The 15801-nt window shown below is 55.5% G+C and overlaps 1 protein-coding gene across 5 annotated transcripts in view; it reads left to right on the top strand.

Moving 5' to 3' along the window:
- CACNA2D2 (calcium voltage-gated channel auxiliary subunit alpha2delta 2) overlaps positions 1-15801 on the top strand; it is a 147868-nt gene that overhangs the window by 104649 nt on the left and 27418 nt on the right. For all 5 annotated transcript variants that reach the window (XM_037797016.1, XM_037796998.1, XM_037797026.1 and 2 more), the window contains exon 4: positions 12997-13056. In XM_037797016.1, the coding sequence (XP_037652944.1) occupies positions 12997-13056 (60 nt within the window). The remainder of the gene's footprint in view (positions 1-12996; positions 13057-15801) is intronic.

Raw genomic sequence — 15801 nt, 5'->3', positions numbered from 1 at the left:
CCAGCCTGCGGCTGGTAGGGCAGCTTTTAGAGTCAGGCTGATTGCCTCCGCACCAATTTGCATGGCATTAGCTGTGCACTTCTCCTCCAAAAGGCTCATGCATTTCATCAGAGGTCACCTGGATGGTTATCCTGCTTGCATCCAACAAGGGGCAGCAGCCTGTGATCCCTGGCCAGGGGCGGGGGCAGAGCCACACTGACCCTGACCTGACTGGGACTCCAGGATGTGGTTCAAAGGAGTCTGGAGCTGTGGGGGAGGGCAGTAGATAGAGGGCTTCATGGTCAGCCAGAGTCAGGCCAGGGGTCAGGGTCCCCACATGGCAGGCCTAGGAGGTCCAGCTTGGCCAGCACTATGGTTCCTTCTGAGTGTATGTTGCAAAGGTGACAGACTTCAGGCAGGAGGGGGTCTAACTACCTCTAACTGGCACTGTGGCCTGGGTAGTCCCTCCCATCACTGGACCTCAGCTTCCCCATTGTGCAGGGGAGCCAGTGGGCCCCCAGCCATGGTCTCCACATTGAAGTCAATGATCATCAAGGCAGGCCTTGCCTGTGGTGTGCTCAGCGAGATTGGCCTGGAGGCAGTTCTCCACGTCACGGTCCTCTGAGTGGGCCTGCCATGACTGTCACTGTCACCATTATGCAAAGCTATGCCCCGGATCATTGCTGAATTGCAACCTTCTCCCCCTGCGGGGCAGCTAATCAGAGCCAGACCCAGATCGCTGCCCAAACGCAGCCTGCAGGCCAGCCTAGCCAGCACTGCCGCCTCTGTCCATGGTGCTGAAAGCCATGGCCCAGCCTGTCCTATAGTCCCTACTGCCAAGATAGGCCATGGACTTGTTCCCTGCTGCCCTTGCTCTCTGACCCCTGGTCTGACCTAGTGCAACCCAAGACTCCACTCTATATCCCTCCTCCAGAGCAGGTGACAGTGGGGTTAGGGGTTCTTCGCTTCTGTCCTCCACGCACAGCCCAGCCAGTACCCCCTCAGGCACATCATGGTGCCCCTCCAGCCCTGCCTCCCTCCTCACTGTCCCACTCCCTTTCCTGAGGTTGGGCCTAATCAGAGCTAATCAGAAAATTATGAGCTGCCTGATTACTGATTAGATTCCTAATGTTAATAGAGTCGAGAAGGGCCTGCACGGGCTGTGTTTGAGGAAAAAGTATAAAAATAACATCATGGGAAGGAGTGTGGTGGCTGGGCGGGGGCTCAGGCTCTGCTGTCCTCTCAGGCAAGGGTTCAGGAGAAGGGGTTCTAGCAGCAGGGGTGTGGGGGGCTCAGGTTTAGCTTTCTTTAGGAAGCCCTGCCTGAGCCAAAGGGTCGGAGGTGGGAATACATTTCAGAGCAGACGGGCCTCCTGGCACCCCTAAATTCCAGTTAAATTGATACTCCAGGTAGCTCTTACTGCAAAGGCCTCTAGTAAGTATTGTGCTCAGAACAGTGGAACTGAACTGCTATGGGAAGAAGTTAGGTGAGATGTAAAGAACTTCCTGATGGTATACCACATGAGAGCAGGGCTTTGTTCTGCTCACTCACCTGCTCATGCCTGACAGAAAGGAGGGAGGGTCACATCAACCCCTTCCCATGGGAACTCCCATCCTCCCATGCCATGTCCCTAAGCTGTGTTGGGGGCACAGAGTGTAGAGGCATCTGAGAAGGCTTTTGGAGGAGGATATTGGAGCACATCAGAAGAATGCATTTGCCTGGGGCCAGGACAGAAGATACCAGTCTCCCCAGGGACCCAGCTCCTGTCTGACCTAGCCAGGACCCCTTCCCTGCCCCCCTCCAGCTTCTTACTCTGACAGGGCCCCAGTGGCTTTAGACCATTTCATCACTGATTTGTCATCAGCTGGGTGGGGCTGGTGGGCAACATTTTCACAAGGTCCAAGGTGGGTTTAGGGTCCTGCAGAGCAGATGTCAGCAACTCAGACCCCTGAGGTAGCCCTTTGGGTCCATCAGTATGGGGCACCCAGTGAGGTCCATGCTTAAACTTGGCTTCACCCTCCCCACCCCTCCACCTCTTGTACCATCTTGGATCCCTGTTCTCTTTCATTGGTACTACTCAAGCCAGTAGGTCCCTGAGGGCATCTCCTGATCTACCACCAACACCCCCTCCCCACCCACGCTGACTTCAAGGGAGCCTGAGGTCACTTAGCATCTCTGTGCTGAGCTGGCCTGAGCCCAGCCCTGGGACCACACAGGTCCATGGGTCGAATCCGTGCTCTCAAGGGATCACCTCTGAGAGGGAGTCAGACGCAAGCAGTGACAGAGATACTAAGGGAGGTTCTGGGAACCCGGATTGGCAGGGGCACCAGGCTTCAGCACTGACTCCTGGAGGATGAGGAGGGGGGCCAGGAGGCAGAAGAGCAAGGCAGCCCAGCCTGGGGCCAGCACAAGCAAGGTAGGGAACCAAGCCTGACAGGAAGGCAACATTCAAGGTCATGTGCTGGGAGAATGACAAGGTTGGCAGGGCCACACGGGGCCTTGAAAAGGATGCATCAGGCCGGGGGGAGTGGTCAGTGCCTCCAGGAAACCCTGGGCAGGGGACACAGGAGCCCATGGGGGAGGCCTGAAGATGTAGGTGCCCTGGGCAAATGAACTCATGCTTAGCACCTCTGAGTAGGGGTCTGAATCCCAGCTGTGCTGGGTTGCCGGAGGGCAGAAGTTGGTTCTGGAGAGGTCTGGTTGGGCAGGTGAGAAGGGGGCCGCAGGAGTGGGTGGCTTCAAGGGGAGCAGTTCAGGAGGTGACATTGGGGAAGCGATGGTCCACCTTGGGTGAGGCTGGGCCCTGGATCCTTGCCTGGGGCTAGGCCAGGGCGCTAGGGGGCAGCAAAGGAGGGGTTGGGGAGAGGCCCAGTCCATTGACACAAACTTCGAAGCAGGCCAGGTGCCCCCCAGGGTGGGGTCAAGCTAAGTTCAGAAGGCCTAAGAGAGAAGCTGGGAGTGGGGGAGCAGTCAGGAGACCCCTCAGATAAGGCCAAGGAAATGGGCATCCTAAGGCCTGGGTTTGTCTTCAGTTTCCAAAGTGAGTCCACATGCTGTTGTCTGTCCAGTTCCCCACAGCCCTGGGAGGGGCCAAGCAGGATTCTGGTCCCCACTGTGCAAGTGAGAAACCAGTTCCCAGGGAGGGGAGGACAATCTCCCCAAATTGTGTGCCGGGTCGGTTGCTGAGCCTGAGGAGCTCAGACCTCCCAGAGCCTGGACCCCCGTCATCGCTATCTCTGGTGCATGGAACGAGGCTCAGGAGGCAGAGAAGTTTCCATAGTGCCCTCAGATACATAACATGCCACCCGCTCCCCTAACCAGAGTGGCCGACAGCCCTTAGCCTGATCCCCTCACCTGCTAACTCTGCACGTTTGTGTTTGTGTGTGTATGTGCGTGTATGTGTGTGTTTAATTAAGTTTTATTGAGATATATTCACATACCATACAATCATCCATGGGGTACAATCAGTTGTTCACAGTACCACCATATAGTTGTGCATTCATCACCCCAATCTATTTTTTGAACATTTTCCTTATACCAGAAAAAGTAAAAATAAGAATAAAAAATAAAAGTGAAAAAGAACACCCAAATCATCCCCCCATCCCACGCTGTTTTTCATTTAGTTTTTGTCCCCATTTTTCTACTCATCCATCCATACACTGGATAAAGGGCTTTCACCATCACACTGTCACCCCTTGTAAGCTACATTGCTATACGATCATCTTCAAGAGTCAAGGCTACTGAGTTGGAATTTGGTAGTTTCAGGTATTTACTTCTAGCTATTCCAATGCATTAAAACCTAAAAAGTGTCATCTTTACAGTGCGTAAGAATGCCCACCAGGGTGACCTCTCAACTCCATTTGGAATCTCTCAGCCACTGAAACTTTAGTTTCATTTCACATCCCCCTTTTGATCAAGAAGATGTTCTCAATCCCACGATATCGGGTCCAGATTCATCCTTGGGAGTCATATCCTGCATTCTGCAGGTTTTTTTAAAAGAATGAAAGAAGTGTTGATGAATTACACTGGTCATACTTCAGTAAGGACAAAACTAACAAAACTGGCAAAATTATGAGAAACTCCCCCTGGCTCAGCAGAGACTGATACACCTGCTGAAATGTGCAAGCTTCATGCTAGGGGCTGGGGAGGGTGCCAGTTAGGTTGAAGCGTTCTCACGCATTTGAGCCCCTGAGGGACTGGGCCAGGTAGAGCAGAACCTTGGAACCAGCCCCGGCAGCCTCAGAGTCCCCACAGCACAGCCCTTGGCCCGGGGGTTCCACGGAAGGGTCTGCCACCACAGGGCTGGGCTCCGGAGCCACGGCACAAACACAGAGCCGAAGCTATTTTTCTGATTTATTGCCTGATTTCTCACCAGAGCGCTCTCACAAGTGCTCAACATCCAGGGACCCAGGAGCAACAGCAACTGGGCAGGGCAGAGACCGGCAGCCCCACGAGCAAGGCCCGTCCTGCCCCACGTGGCTGTCCAGCCCCACAATGGAGGCTTTCCCACAGCCTGATGCCAGCACTGAAGTCACCAGAGCGGGGTGCGCCTTCCCTGGAGGCATGACCACCTGGGCTTGGGGTGCAGAGAGCAACCTGAAACTGGGGAGTGGGCTTGACCCACAGTTCCCAAAACTGGTTTGCAAATTCAAGCTGGTCACTTGTGAATATCGTGCCCAGCCTCAGACACCTCGCCCCTCGCCCCTCGCCCTGTCCACCCTGGACACATTTAGCTCCTGTCCCACAACACACCCAACTCACCCTTTCTGTATTAACCACAGTTCCAGTTTAAAGGTAAAGCAGTGAAGCCAGTGAAATGCATGTGATCATCTGTGAATGTCGAGTCACCTCCTTTTTTTGCCTGGGAAGGAATGAATATCTTTCCAAGCTCATGTCCTTCCTACAACTGATGTGAAAAATGTCCATCTTTTGGTAAATTACCAGCCATAGGAGACAGTGGGTTTTTTTAAGTGTCCTCCTGTGGGAAAACTCATTGGCAGCCTCGGGTCCCCGGGATATTCTGGGAAAGCCTGTCTGGTCTAAAATTCGAGCCTCTGGGATGCTAGGTGCCCCAACCCCAGCTGCTCAAGGCCTTGTCCTCCCCGTCTCCATCTCAGGTCACCCCTCATATCTTTTTATTTTTTTCTGGAAAATTAAAACCCAGGCTGCCCCTTCCAGGTGGGCTGAGGGGGCACAGGAATCAGTCACCAAGCCCATGATGCCCACAGGGAGCTAGCAAGCCCAGGCCCAGGGGAGGAGAGGGGGGGTGCCCCCTCCAGAGGGAAACTGCAACTCAAATGAGTTTTTCCCCGTTACATGTATTCTGACCTTTTTTAAAAAGAAAAAAAATCCATTTTACTAATTTTTTTTTATATCAACCTGTGTAGGATGCGTGCAGTCAGCGAGGGAAAAGGTCAGGGAGCCTGTCGCTGGTAACGACAACGCAGGCCTCCTGGGACAGCTTCCCCCTGCAGCGCTCTGCATGGCTGGGAATGTTTGTTATTTTTCCTAAAGTTTTTGGTTCCTGAAATTTTGGTCTGGGTTTTGGGTGTTTTTTTTTCCCCTATTGGTCTGGTGGTTGTTTTATCTTTAAGCTGGAAGCATGGTTAATACAGAAAGCATGGGTCAAATGTGTCATGGGACAGGCGGAAAATGAGTCCAGTGTGCATGCCGTGAGAGGTGAGAGAAGGGGCCATGGAGAGAAGGGTAGGGAGGGCAGAAGGGCAAGGTCGAGTGCCTCCTGGCCCCAAGAGGTGGTGGCATCAGCATTATGCCTGACAGAGGAGAGCGAAGCCATCAATGTCTCTTATGCCTAAGGTCATGGATCCTGGTCCAGTTCCTCTCTACACAGCTGGTGGACTCCTATTTATCCCTCAGAACCCAGAAAAATGGGGAATTGGGATAGGACCTGCCCACAGAAGGTTGTGGTGAATGAGATGTGCTTGTAAAGCTCTGAGCACATCATGTGCCCGTGGATGGCGACAGTCAAGCAAGTTGTCAAGACAGCCATCGCTCCGCCAGGGCTCACGTAGTAGCAGGAATTGTCCATCCCTATGTGCGCCTCCCCCCAGACCATGAGTTGTGCAAGGACAGGGACCGAGGTGGAATTCTCCTGGTCCCTGACTGTGGATGGACCTGCTTGTGGCAGGCGGTGGATGGACAAATGCCCACTCTGGCTGGGGTGGTTAGAAGGAGAAGTCCACGGGGCCAGGATCCCCCGCCCCACCTGCACTTCCTCCTCTATTGTCAGCCCCAGGGCTCCAGCTCCCTCCTAACTGTGCTGCATCTTGCTTCATTATTATGCAGATATTTTAATTATGCAGATATGTTTTTAGACAGTTTTAAATATGTATATTATTTACTCATTAGACCATAACAGCTCTGGAAATTGGAAATCTGTATTTAGTATCTATCAGTGCACAATACAGAGTTAATACAGGGCCTACGGACGGAGAGGGAAGGAAGCTGGCAGTGGCAGTGGCAGCACTGAGGCAGGGGCTGCTGGGCACCCTGGTGCTTGCCTCCTCCCAGGGTCTGGGCCTGGTGACACTGAGGTTGGGGGATGGGCTCGGAGGGGCCTCTGGGAGTCAGCCTCTGATCCCCCTCCTGGGGATGGGAAGCCTGAGTCTAACCTGGCCAGACCTCTCTCCTTCCCTGGGACTTTCACTGTCTGTCATTGCATTAGGTGGACCTGGGCTTGATGCCCCCTCCATCACTTCCTTAGCAGGACCTGAGACAGTGGCACAAATGTTCTGAGCCTCAGTCTCCTCACCCGTGAAAGGAGGGAGAGAACAGAACCCACCTCTAGGCACCTTGCTCAGGAGAAGGGGTGTCCCTCACCTGGCCTGAGATTCACTGCGCCAGTTGGTGAAGCCCCGGCCCAGGGGAGGTGCCAGGGGCAGTGCTTGGTGTCATCCTGTCGTTGTTACTTCCCTTGCAACCCTCCTGCAGAGCTCTCAAGGTATCTGCTTGGCGCTCAGAATCCCCCTCCCCTCATCACAGCTTCTGCCCCACTTGGCCCACAGTGTCCAGATCTCAACATTCTGTGCCCCCGTGGGTTCGGGGCCTTTTATCCTAAGCCTCTCACAGCCTCTTGGAAGCAGGGGTAGCTACAACTAATTAAGACCAAAAACGCTTGCATTCTTTCCCTCCGAGCTGAACAGAACGAGTCCTGTTTGATGGGCAGTCACTCCCTGGGGCCCCTTCTGGCCAGGCCAGCACCAGGGAGTGTCCCAGGTGAGGGATAATGAGGGGGAGTGGGGGCACCAGCCTGGGGAGAGTTGCAGACCCTCCCAGGGGACAGGGAGGCCTGGGGGCTGCAGCCCACCAGCACCTGAGCCCCTCCCCACTCAGCAGGCGGTGGCACCTTACCTGCCTTGTGCCAGCCTCTGGGGGTGCCCACCTTGGCTCCAGGTCCCTTATCGCAGGCCACTATCTGTCTCAGCTCCCCCACAGTTGAAAGACGTTGAACTTGGTGAAATTTGAGGTGTCTGTGGAAGTGGCTGCCCCTCAGGGGAGCTTTGTCCCAAGTCTTTGTCCCCAGCCCTGCACCACCATCCTGCTCTTTCTTGCCTTTGCCTGTAAGAATGGTTCCTGGAGCTGAGGGAAATGGGTAGTTAAGTGAAACTCTCTGATAATTGTCTCTGAAATGCCTGCTGTCATCATGATGGACTTGGCCGTGAGCAGAGAAGCTCGGCTCAGCGATCCCATGCAGATCCCTCCAACTCCTTGACAATAACAGAGTCATCACCAGCCAGGGCCCCATCAGCGGCTAAGTGGGCAGCACCAGCCTCATAGGCAGCCCTCATCCCCGATGGGATGGCGAGGAAACAGCCCAGAGAGGTCAGATAACATACCTAGGTCACTTAGCCGCTCCAGCAGGGCCAGACTCAAGCCCAGCCCTTGATCCTGACCGTGATTTAGCAGACATTCATTGTGCACCTACTGTGTGCGAGGTGCCAGGTTACTGTAAACACAACAGACTCAGGCAGGGCTTGCAGAGTGTGGCAGTGAGGGACAGGCGGGGGCTTGGCAGAGGGACCTCGGCAGGTGTCAGGGAGAGGTGCGAGGAATCTTTGAGGTCTAAGCTAAGGTCTCAAGGGTGAGGGAGTGAACCGGGCAGAGGAGTCCTGGAGAGAGTGCACAGGGGAAGGAGCAGCACGTGCAGAGTCTGGTGGCAAGAACTGGACTCACGGAGCTCAGGGCCCTAGCAGGGAGCTGGTGCTAGGGGCAGAGACACTCAGGGCTGGGAACAGAGGCACAGCTCCTGCCCTGGAAACAGGACCGAGTCCTGCCCCAGCTCTGACACTCTCCTGCATGGGAGTCCTGGGTAGGTTCTCTCCTCCCCTCTGGGCCTCAGCTTCCTTCCCCATCCTGCCTACCCCCAGGCCATCAAGAGGACCCAGGAGAGATGGGAGGTAAATTTCAGATGATGAAACTTGGGGCCAAGTGGCAGCAGGACTTTGAACTTGATCACTGAGTCAGTCCTGAGCAGGCCAGACTCTTGGGGGCTCTATGGGGACAGAAGCCTGCAGCTGGGTAGGTGGGACTAAGCTTGGAGGTCACTGCCCTCAGCGCTGATCCTACCCAGCAGAGTGGAGGGGAACCCCAGAGGCTGGGCAGGGGAGAAGGGGCTTCCAAAGGAAGTGACGTGGGCTGAGATGATGGAGAGGAATAGAATGACAGAGGAGGGTCCAGATGTGGACGAAAGTCAGGCATGCTAGGAGCCAGCAAGAGAAACTCCAAGGAACTGGCCTCCTCTGGGCAGCTGCCATGGTTGGAGAGCTGCCAAGAACCTACCTGACCTCAGAAGAGGTTCAGTTACTATCTCTGATTTACAGACAGGAAATTGAGGGCCAGAGGGGTGAAGCCACTTGCCGGAGAAAGCAAGTGACAGAGCAGGGATTTGATCCCAGGCCAGGGCTCCAGGATCCAGGATCTGCTCCCCGCTTGGAGCCCCTCATGGGCCAGGCTGGTGGGTGGTCCCAGACCTCTCACCCTCTGCCATTCTCAGGGCTGAAGGGACGGCCCGTGGCCCCAGCCTGCCCACTCCACCCTTCGTTCAGCCGCCTCGGCCCTTCCTCTCGCCGCACCAGGCCTGTGTGTTTAGCAGTTTCCACACGTCCAGTGCCCGGGGATGGACTGATTGATCTGTAACAACGAAAAAATAATAATGGCTTGATTGTTACTGAGGATTAAAGGTAATCCTTTCGCTGTGGCTATTGCGACTCCGTTATTCACGAGTCGTCGGGCTGACCTGGGGCTGTGAGCCCGCGGGACTCCACAAGCTCAAAGAGGCTCAGGAGTGGAGGTGGGGGGAGTCTTCCTTGGCTGCTCAGCTAGGGAACTGGAGAGCCCTGCAGCCCCTGGCCCTGGGACCCATGAAACCCAGGGTCCGAGCTGGCACACCCTAGCCAGGGTGGAAGTGGGAAGGGATGGCTCCTCAGAGCCATGGCTCGGTTTGGATACCACTAGTGTCAGTTTGGTGCCTTCAGCCTCGTCAGTCTTGTGGCTTTTCCGTGGCAAGGGACCTGATCTGGTTGTCCCTGTGCCTTGCCTCAGCCCCCTTGAAGGGCAGTGGCCTCAGCGGAGCCCCATTTGGGCTCCACACCAGCTCTGAGGAAGGTCTGGGGTCTCCAAGAAGGTAATGGGCCACTGGCTGAGGAAAGGTGGGGGGGGGTGGTGACTGCCCAAGCCCATGGCTGGAAGAGCTGAGCCAGGTCCTGTCCCCGTCCGTAGGTGGTCCTTTGTCCTCACAGTGCTGCCTCCAGGGCTGCTTCTCTAGGTTTCAAAGACTCTCCGGGCCAGGTGCTGAGCCTGGCTCCTGGTGCATAGCAGGTACCCAGTTAATGCTAGTGACAAGTGTTGCTAACTGTGTATGTCACACAGTAATGTGTCCGTGATAGAGTGCTGTGGCAGGCCTGTGACTCGAGGGCCTCAGCCATCAGGTAGGCTGTTTGTGGGTTAGGCCAAGAGGAGGCCCCAGGGAGGGGAGGGAGAGTCAGGTACGGGTGAGCCCCTCGGGTCCTCGAGAGGGCCTTGCCTTGTACACCCCAAGCAATAGGAAGCTGTTGAAGGGTGCGATGGGTGACATGATCAGATCCCAGCATGCCCCTCCTGCCCTGATGCTCGGTGCTGGGAGGGAAAGAGAGCTGGTCTCTCATGTTCTGACTCCCATCACCCCTAAGTGGCAGCAGCCAGGCTTTATTAGACCCTCCCCTGTGGAGACATGTTCTGGTTTGCTAATGCTGCTGTGTTGTGAAACACCAAAAATGGATTGGCTTTTGTAAAGGGGGTTTATTTGGTTACAAAGTTAAAGTCCAAAGGCCATGAAAATGTCCAAACAAACGCATTAACAGTAGGGTACCTTCACTGGAGGATGGCCGATGGTATCCAGAAAACCTCTGTTCGCTAGGAAGGCACGTGGCTGGCGTCTGCTTGCTCCTAGGTTGTGTTTCAAAACGGCGTTCTCCCAGGACATTTCTTTCTAGGTGTCTGGGGTATTCTCTTAGTTTTTCCCAGGCAAATTCTGGAGTAGCCTTTCAATGGCAGTCTTCAAAATGTTTCTCTAAGCTGCAGCTAACATCAGGGGTCCGCAACTCCAAGCATGTCTAAGCATCAGCGTCAGCAAGCATCTGGGCCTGTGTGGCTCTTAGCTTCTCTCTTAAATACTCCAGTGAACTAATCAAGACCTACCCTGAATGGGCGGGGCCACACCTCCATGGAAATAACAGTTGGGTGAGTCACATCTCCATGGAAACACTCAATCAAAAGTTTCCACCATAATCAAAAGACTAATAAATCTGCCGCCACAAGATTGCATTAAAGAACATGGCGTTTGGGGGGACATAATACATCCAAACTGGCACAGGACCCATGTGCCACGTCAGCAGTGGGCTGGTGGATGGGGCGCAGGGTCCTGAACACCGGTGCTCAGGCCTCCACAGTAGGAGCTGGAGGCCTGGAGGCTGGACCCCAGCTGCCCTGCCCACAGAATAGGCTCCCAGGATCAAGAGGGCATCTTGGGGAGCAGGCAGAGAACTGGGGAACCAGAGCCCCCAACCCCACCCCCACCAAGAGCCTCTCCACCTCTCATGGAGGGTGGTCTGTGGGCCTTGGTCATGGCTGGGCAAGGTGCACTCAGGACCCCAGCCCATTCCAGACTCACCGTGTGACCTTGGGCAGCCGCTGGCTGACTCTGTGCCTGGGTAACCCCGTTGGTGGAAGGGCCAAAAAAGCCCCACATCAGACACATTGTAAATGGTAACACATGCATTGCTAGTCTTGGGGAGGGCTTGGCATGCAGTATGTGACCAGTGCACGGTGATGGTTGTCTTTATGGTTAACAACTTCACAGCATTCAGTGCTGCTGGAGGCCCAGGAAGGCCAGACTCAGCCCCATCCTCAGGAGCTGTTTCAGTTTGCTAATGCTGCCAGGATGCAAAACACCAGAAATGGATTGGCTTTTATAAAGGGGGTTTATTTGGTTACACAGTTACAGTCTTAAGGCCATAAAGTGTCCAAGGTAAGGCATCAATAATCAGGTACCTTCACTGGAGGATATTCAATGGCATCCAGAAAACCTCTGTTAGCTGGGAAGGCACGTGGCTGGCGTCTGCTCCGAAGTTCTGGTTTCAAAATGACTTTCTCTCAGGACGTTCCTCTCTATGCTGCAGCTCCTCAAAAATGTCACTCTTATTTGCTCTTGAGGCGTTTGTCCTCTCAGCTTCTCCGGAACAAAAGTCTGCTTTCAAAGGTCATCTCCAAAATGTCTCTGTAAGCTGCAGCTCCTCTCTCAGCTCCTGTGCGTTCTTCAAAGTGTCTCTCTTGGCTGTAGCAAGCTCACTCTTTTTGTCTGAACTTATATAGTGCTCTAGTAAACTAATCAAGGTCCAAGCTGAATGGGCAGGGCAACACCTCCACGGAAATTATCTAATCAGAGTTATCATCTACAGTTGGGTGGGGCACATCTCCATGGAAACACTCAAAGAATTACAATCTAATCAACACTAATACATCTACCCACACAAGATTGCATCAAAGATAATGGCGTTTGGGGGGGCATAATACATTCAAACTGGCATAGGAGCCCCAAGACTTCCTGGAGAAATGGAATTCAGAGGAGGTGCCAAACAAGAAGGTGGTGGCTGGGTCTAAATGTCTCCTCCAGGAAGCCTTCTCTGATGTCCTGAGTTACCATATCCCTGAGCTTCCCATACCTCGGCTACCCCTACCCTATGTTTTTCAGCTCAGTTGTGTCATTTCCTCTCTGGACTATAAAGTCTGCCCTATTTCCACATACCAGCAAGGTGTGGCACTGGGTACACCTGGTGACAATAATGAAAACATGCTGGTCTCTAAGGGTGAGGCTCTCTGTTCAAAGCACAGGGGACCCACTGAGGCTGGAATGAGCCTCAAAAGACAGGCCAGGCTCATGAGGGATAGAGGACTTGAGGAGCCCTGCTGGGAAGGGGCTCAGGAAGCTTGGGAAGGGGGTGGTGGGGGTGGACCCAGCTGGGGGAAGGTGGGATACAAGCTCCTCCTGCTGAGCCCTGAGCAGACTGGGGGCCAAAGGAACATCAGTGAGGCACTCTGCAACTTGTGGTGGGTCGTCCTTGGCTGGGGAGGGTTTTCCTCTTGGCGCTGGAGTAACATTGGTTTGTGGGAGTAGAGCACTCTGGCAACAGGGCTTGGCTCCAGGGCCTAGGACCTGCCCTGCCTTGGGGGTCCCCTGCCATCCTCTGGGCAGGAGACATTCCTGGGCTAAAGTATAGGAGTCCCAAGGCAATGCCACTTGGGTCATTTTGTACAGGCTTCCCCTTTTCTTTGTGAACCCAGCTGTTGGAGGGTGGGGGGCACTCAGCAAGCAGATGCCTGGAGCTGAGAAGTGCTGATGGGGTGGGGACGCTGAGCCTTCTGGCCCCAAGGAGTCAGGGAGCATTTGAGGGGAAGGCTGTGGAGCAGGCATGGAGCAGATGGCCTTCCCTCAACCTCTGACCTCCATGCTCTGTCCCTCAGAGACTGGCCAATGCTGCGGAGAACTTCCAGAAAGCCCATCGCTGGCAGGATAACATCAAGGTAAGAACCAGAGTGCCCTCCCCAGCTCCTAGGACCTGTCCACCCCCAGCAAGGGTGGATGTGAATGGGGGTGGGCACCCACTCTCCCTGGAGGGGCTCTGGGGGATCTGTGGAGTTGAGCCAGGAACCTTGATCCAGCATTTAGCAAACATTCAAGGCTTCCCCTTGGTGCTGGGGCCTGAGGTGCAGACATGAGCCTCCCATCCACCCCAGAGGAGCCATGGTGTCACCTGTAAGTGGATGGGCTGCTCTGAAGCATCATTGCCCAAAGCTGGTATCACCTCAGTGGTTGAGGAGGTGGTGAGATTCTTTGGAGAGTTCCTGGATCAAAAAGGCCTCTTCACTGCAGGGCTTTTAAGAGCCTTTAATACACTGACCTGGGAGACATGCTACAAGAAGCCGACTGTGTCCTCCTCCCTGGGCTTCCATGAGCAGCAGCCGGCCCTCCCAGGGGTCCCTCAGGCTGGGATCAGGGAAGCAGGCTGCCACAGTCACAAAATGTCTCACCCTTCTCTCCTTGAGAGGGGACAGCTTTGGCCCATCATCTTCTGTGGTTTTCCAGGGTCCAAGATGGGAGGACAGGGTTGGTCATGTCCATGTTACAGGCAGAGAAGCTGAGGCCAGAGAGAGACGGGCTCACCCAAGGTCCTTCCGCGAGCTGGGGTTATGGAGGGGGAGCTCCCAGGAAGGAGAGCCCAGGTCTCAAAGACTGGCCCCCTGGGCACTGGGTCACAGTCCCTGTAGGACCCAGGCAAGGGCTGGCCTCTCTCTGGGCTTCAGTGTCTCCATTAGCAAAGGATTGCCTAATGTTGATGCTTCTGTGGCAAGGTGTGTGGAAGGCTCGGTCCACACATCAGGCCATGTGAGTGCCATGCCACGTCAGTGATGAAGTGGGTGCATCTCCGGCCATAACCAGCTCTTGGGTCCTGGGTGCCCCTGTCCTGAGATGCATCAGGTCTGGGCTCTAGCTGGGCCCTCAGCTCAACCTGAGACATCCCCAGCCCTGGGTGGGGGACCCAGCACTGACCATGGGACCAGCTGGGCCCAGCCTTGTTTGCCTGTTGCTGACTGCCTTTCTCCCCACAGTCCCTCAGTCTGCCCACCTGCCTGTCTGTCCAGCTGGTGTCTCAGGCACGGTGGGCTGTAGTCATCCCCTCCTTCCCAGCAGCAGGGTCACTGCTCTTCCCAGGAAGCCCTGCAGCCACCACAGCTTCCAGGCTGAAAGGCATCATTGCTAATGGTGGGCCCATTAGCGGCACCCCACCCACTATCCCTGGGCTGCCAGAGAGAGGCAGCAGCAGCGGCGGGTGGGGGCTGTCTATGCCAGGGGGGATGTGGGGGCCTGAGGCTGGGGAAGGAATGGTGCTTTGTCCCTTGTAGGCATGCCACCCACCCCTGAAACTACGTCCTTCCCAACAATCTTTAGGAGGTGACAGGTAAGGAGCCATGTTCTTCCCAAGAATGCAGAAAAGGCCTCTGGCCTGAACCACAACCCAACCTAACTCAGGGCTTTTATCCAACCCAGGCCTCCTCCCAGGAATGTCCTTACCCCCTCCTTCAAAAGGGCAAAGACTCTCTCTCCAAATATCCACCCAGGGTTCCTGTTTCAGGCACCTACCCTAGGACTGGCCCTTGCTGCCCACAGCATCTGCCTTTTGTGCCTTCATCGCAGATGGTTCCTAGCTCAGGCCGCTGTAGGCCAGTGTCCCAGGGGGCTCATCCATCTGCCGCACTCTCGGCTCCTCCAGGCAAGAAGCAACTGGGCCTGGCTCAGTGCTGACCACCACCTGTCCAGCTGCGAGCCCTGGGGACAGAGTGGCCAAGAAAGAGCAGCCAGGACTCAGTCTCCTTATCTGTGAGATGGAGAGATGGCACCCAGCAGTGCTGGACACAGAGGTGACTCTTGGTCCCTGGGGCCAGACTGGAGTCCATGTCACACTCAGTAGAACATGGCCTTCCCTGTGTTGACCGCACACAGTAGGTCTGCATGCAAACCGCTGAGAAACAGACAGCGGTGAGTCCACACCACACAGCCTCCCAACACCACCCAGGACTTGGAGGACCCTAGAGTCTATAGGGTCAGAACTGGAAGAGGAGAGCAAGAGGGCAATGTCTAGAAGTGGAACCTCCTCTCCCCCTCCCCTCCTCCCCTCCTCCCCTCCCGAGCCACAACCCCTCACACTTGGTCCTGGCAGGGGCAGACCAGTAGCCTCAGCCCTGGCCAGCCCAGAGATGGCACACCTGGGAAACCATGGCCCTCGTTAGCAGGCCTCACCTGCCATGGCCCTGCAGACAGGCAGCAGGTGCTCCGGTGCCCATAACGCTCAGGGCAGATGATGATGGCCGGCCCACCGGACGCCATGCCTGGTGCCAGCACCACACTTGCCAGCTTTGTCTGCACCTAACGCTCTGCCAGGGAGTTGCTGGGCATGGGCGGGGGCGGGAAGGAGAGGCTGTCGGCCCCAGGGCCTCGATGCCAACACCTGGGCATCTAATAGGGGAGGCAGCCCTGCCGTGGAGGGTGTTTGGGGGAGGCAGCTCTACCTGGGGAATCTAAAGGGAGGGTTGACAAGGCCAGGCCGGAGGAGCCGGCTGGACAGGACAGGTGGTCGCCCCGGCCTGAGGGCCTGATCCAGTCATTGGGCCTGCTGCCTGCCTCTCTGCCAAGCCAGCGACAGACAGCTCTCCCAGAAAACAGTCCTCTTGGCTGAGCTAAGCTGGTGGTGGGCCAGGGCAGGAAGGCCA

Source organism: Choloepus didactylus, chromosome 1 (assembly GCF_015220235.1).
Source record: "Choloepus didactylus isolate mChoDid1 chromosome 1, mChoDid1.pri, whole genome shotgun sequence".
Lineage (NCBI taxonomy): Eukaryota > Metazoa > Chordata > Mammalia > Pilosa > Megalonychidae > Choloepus > Choloepus didactylus.
Note: the sequence above shows the minus strand (reverse complement) of the source record. Positions and strands in the feature narration are given on the sequence as shown.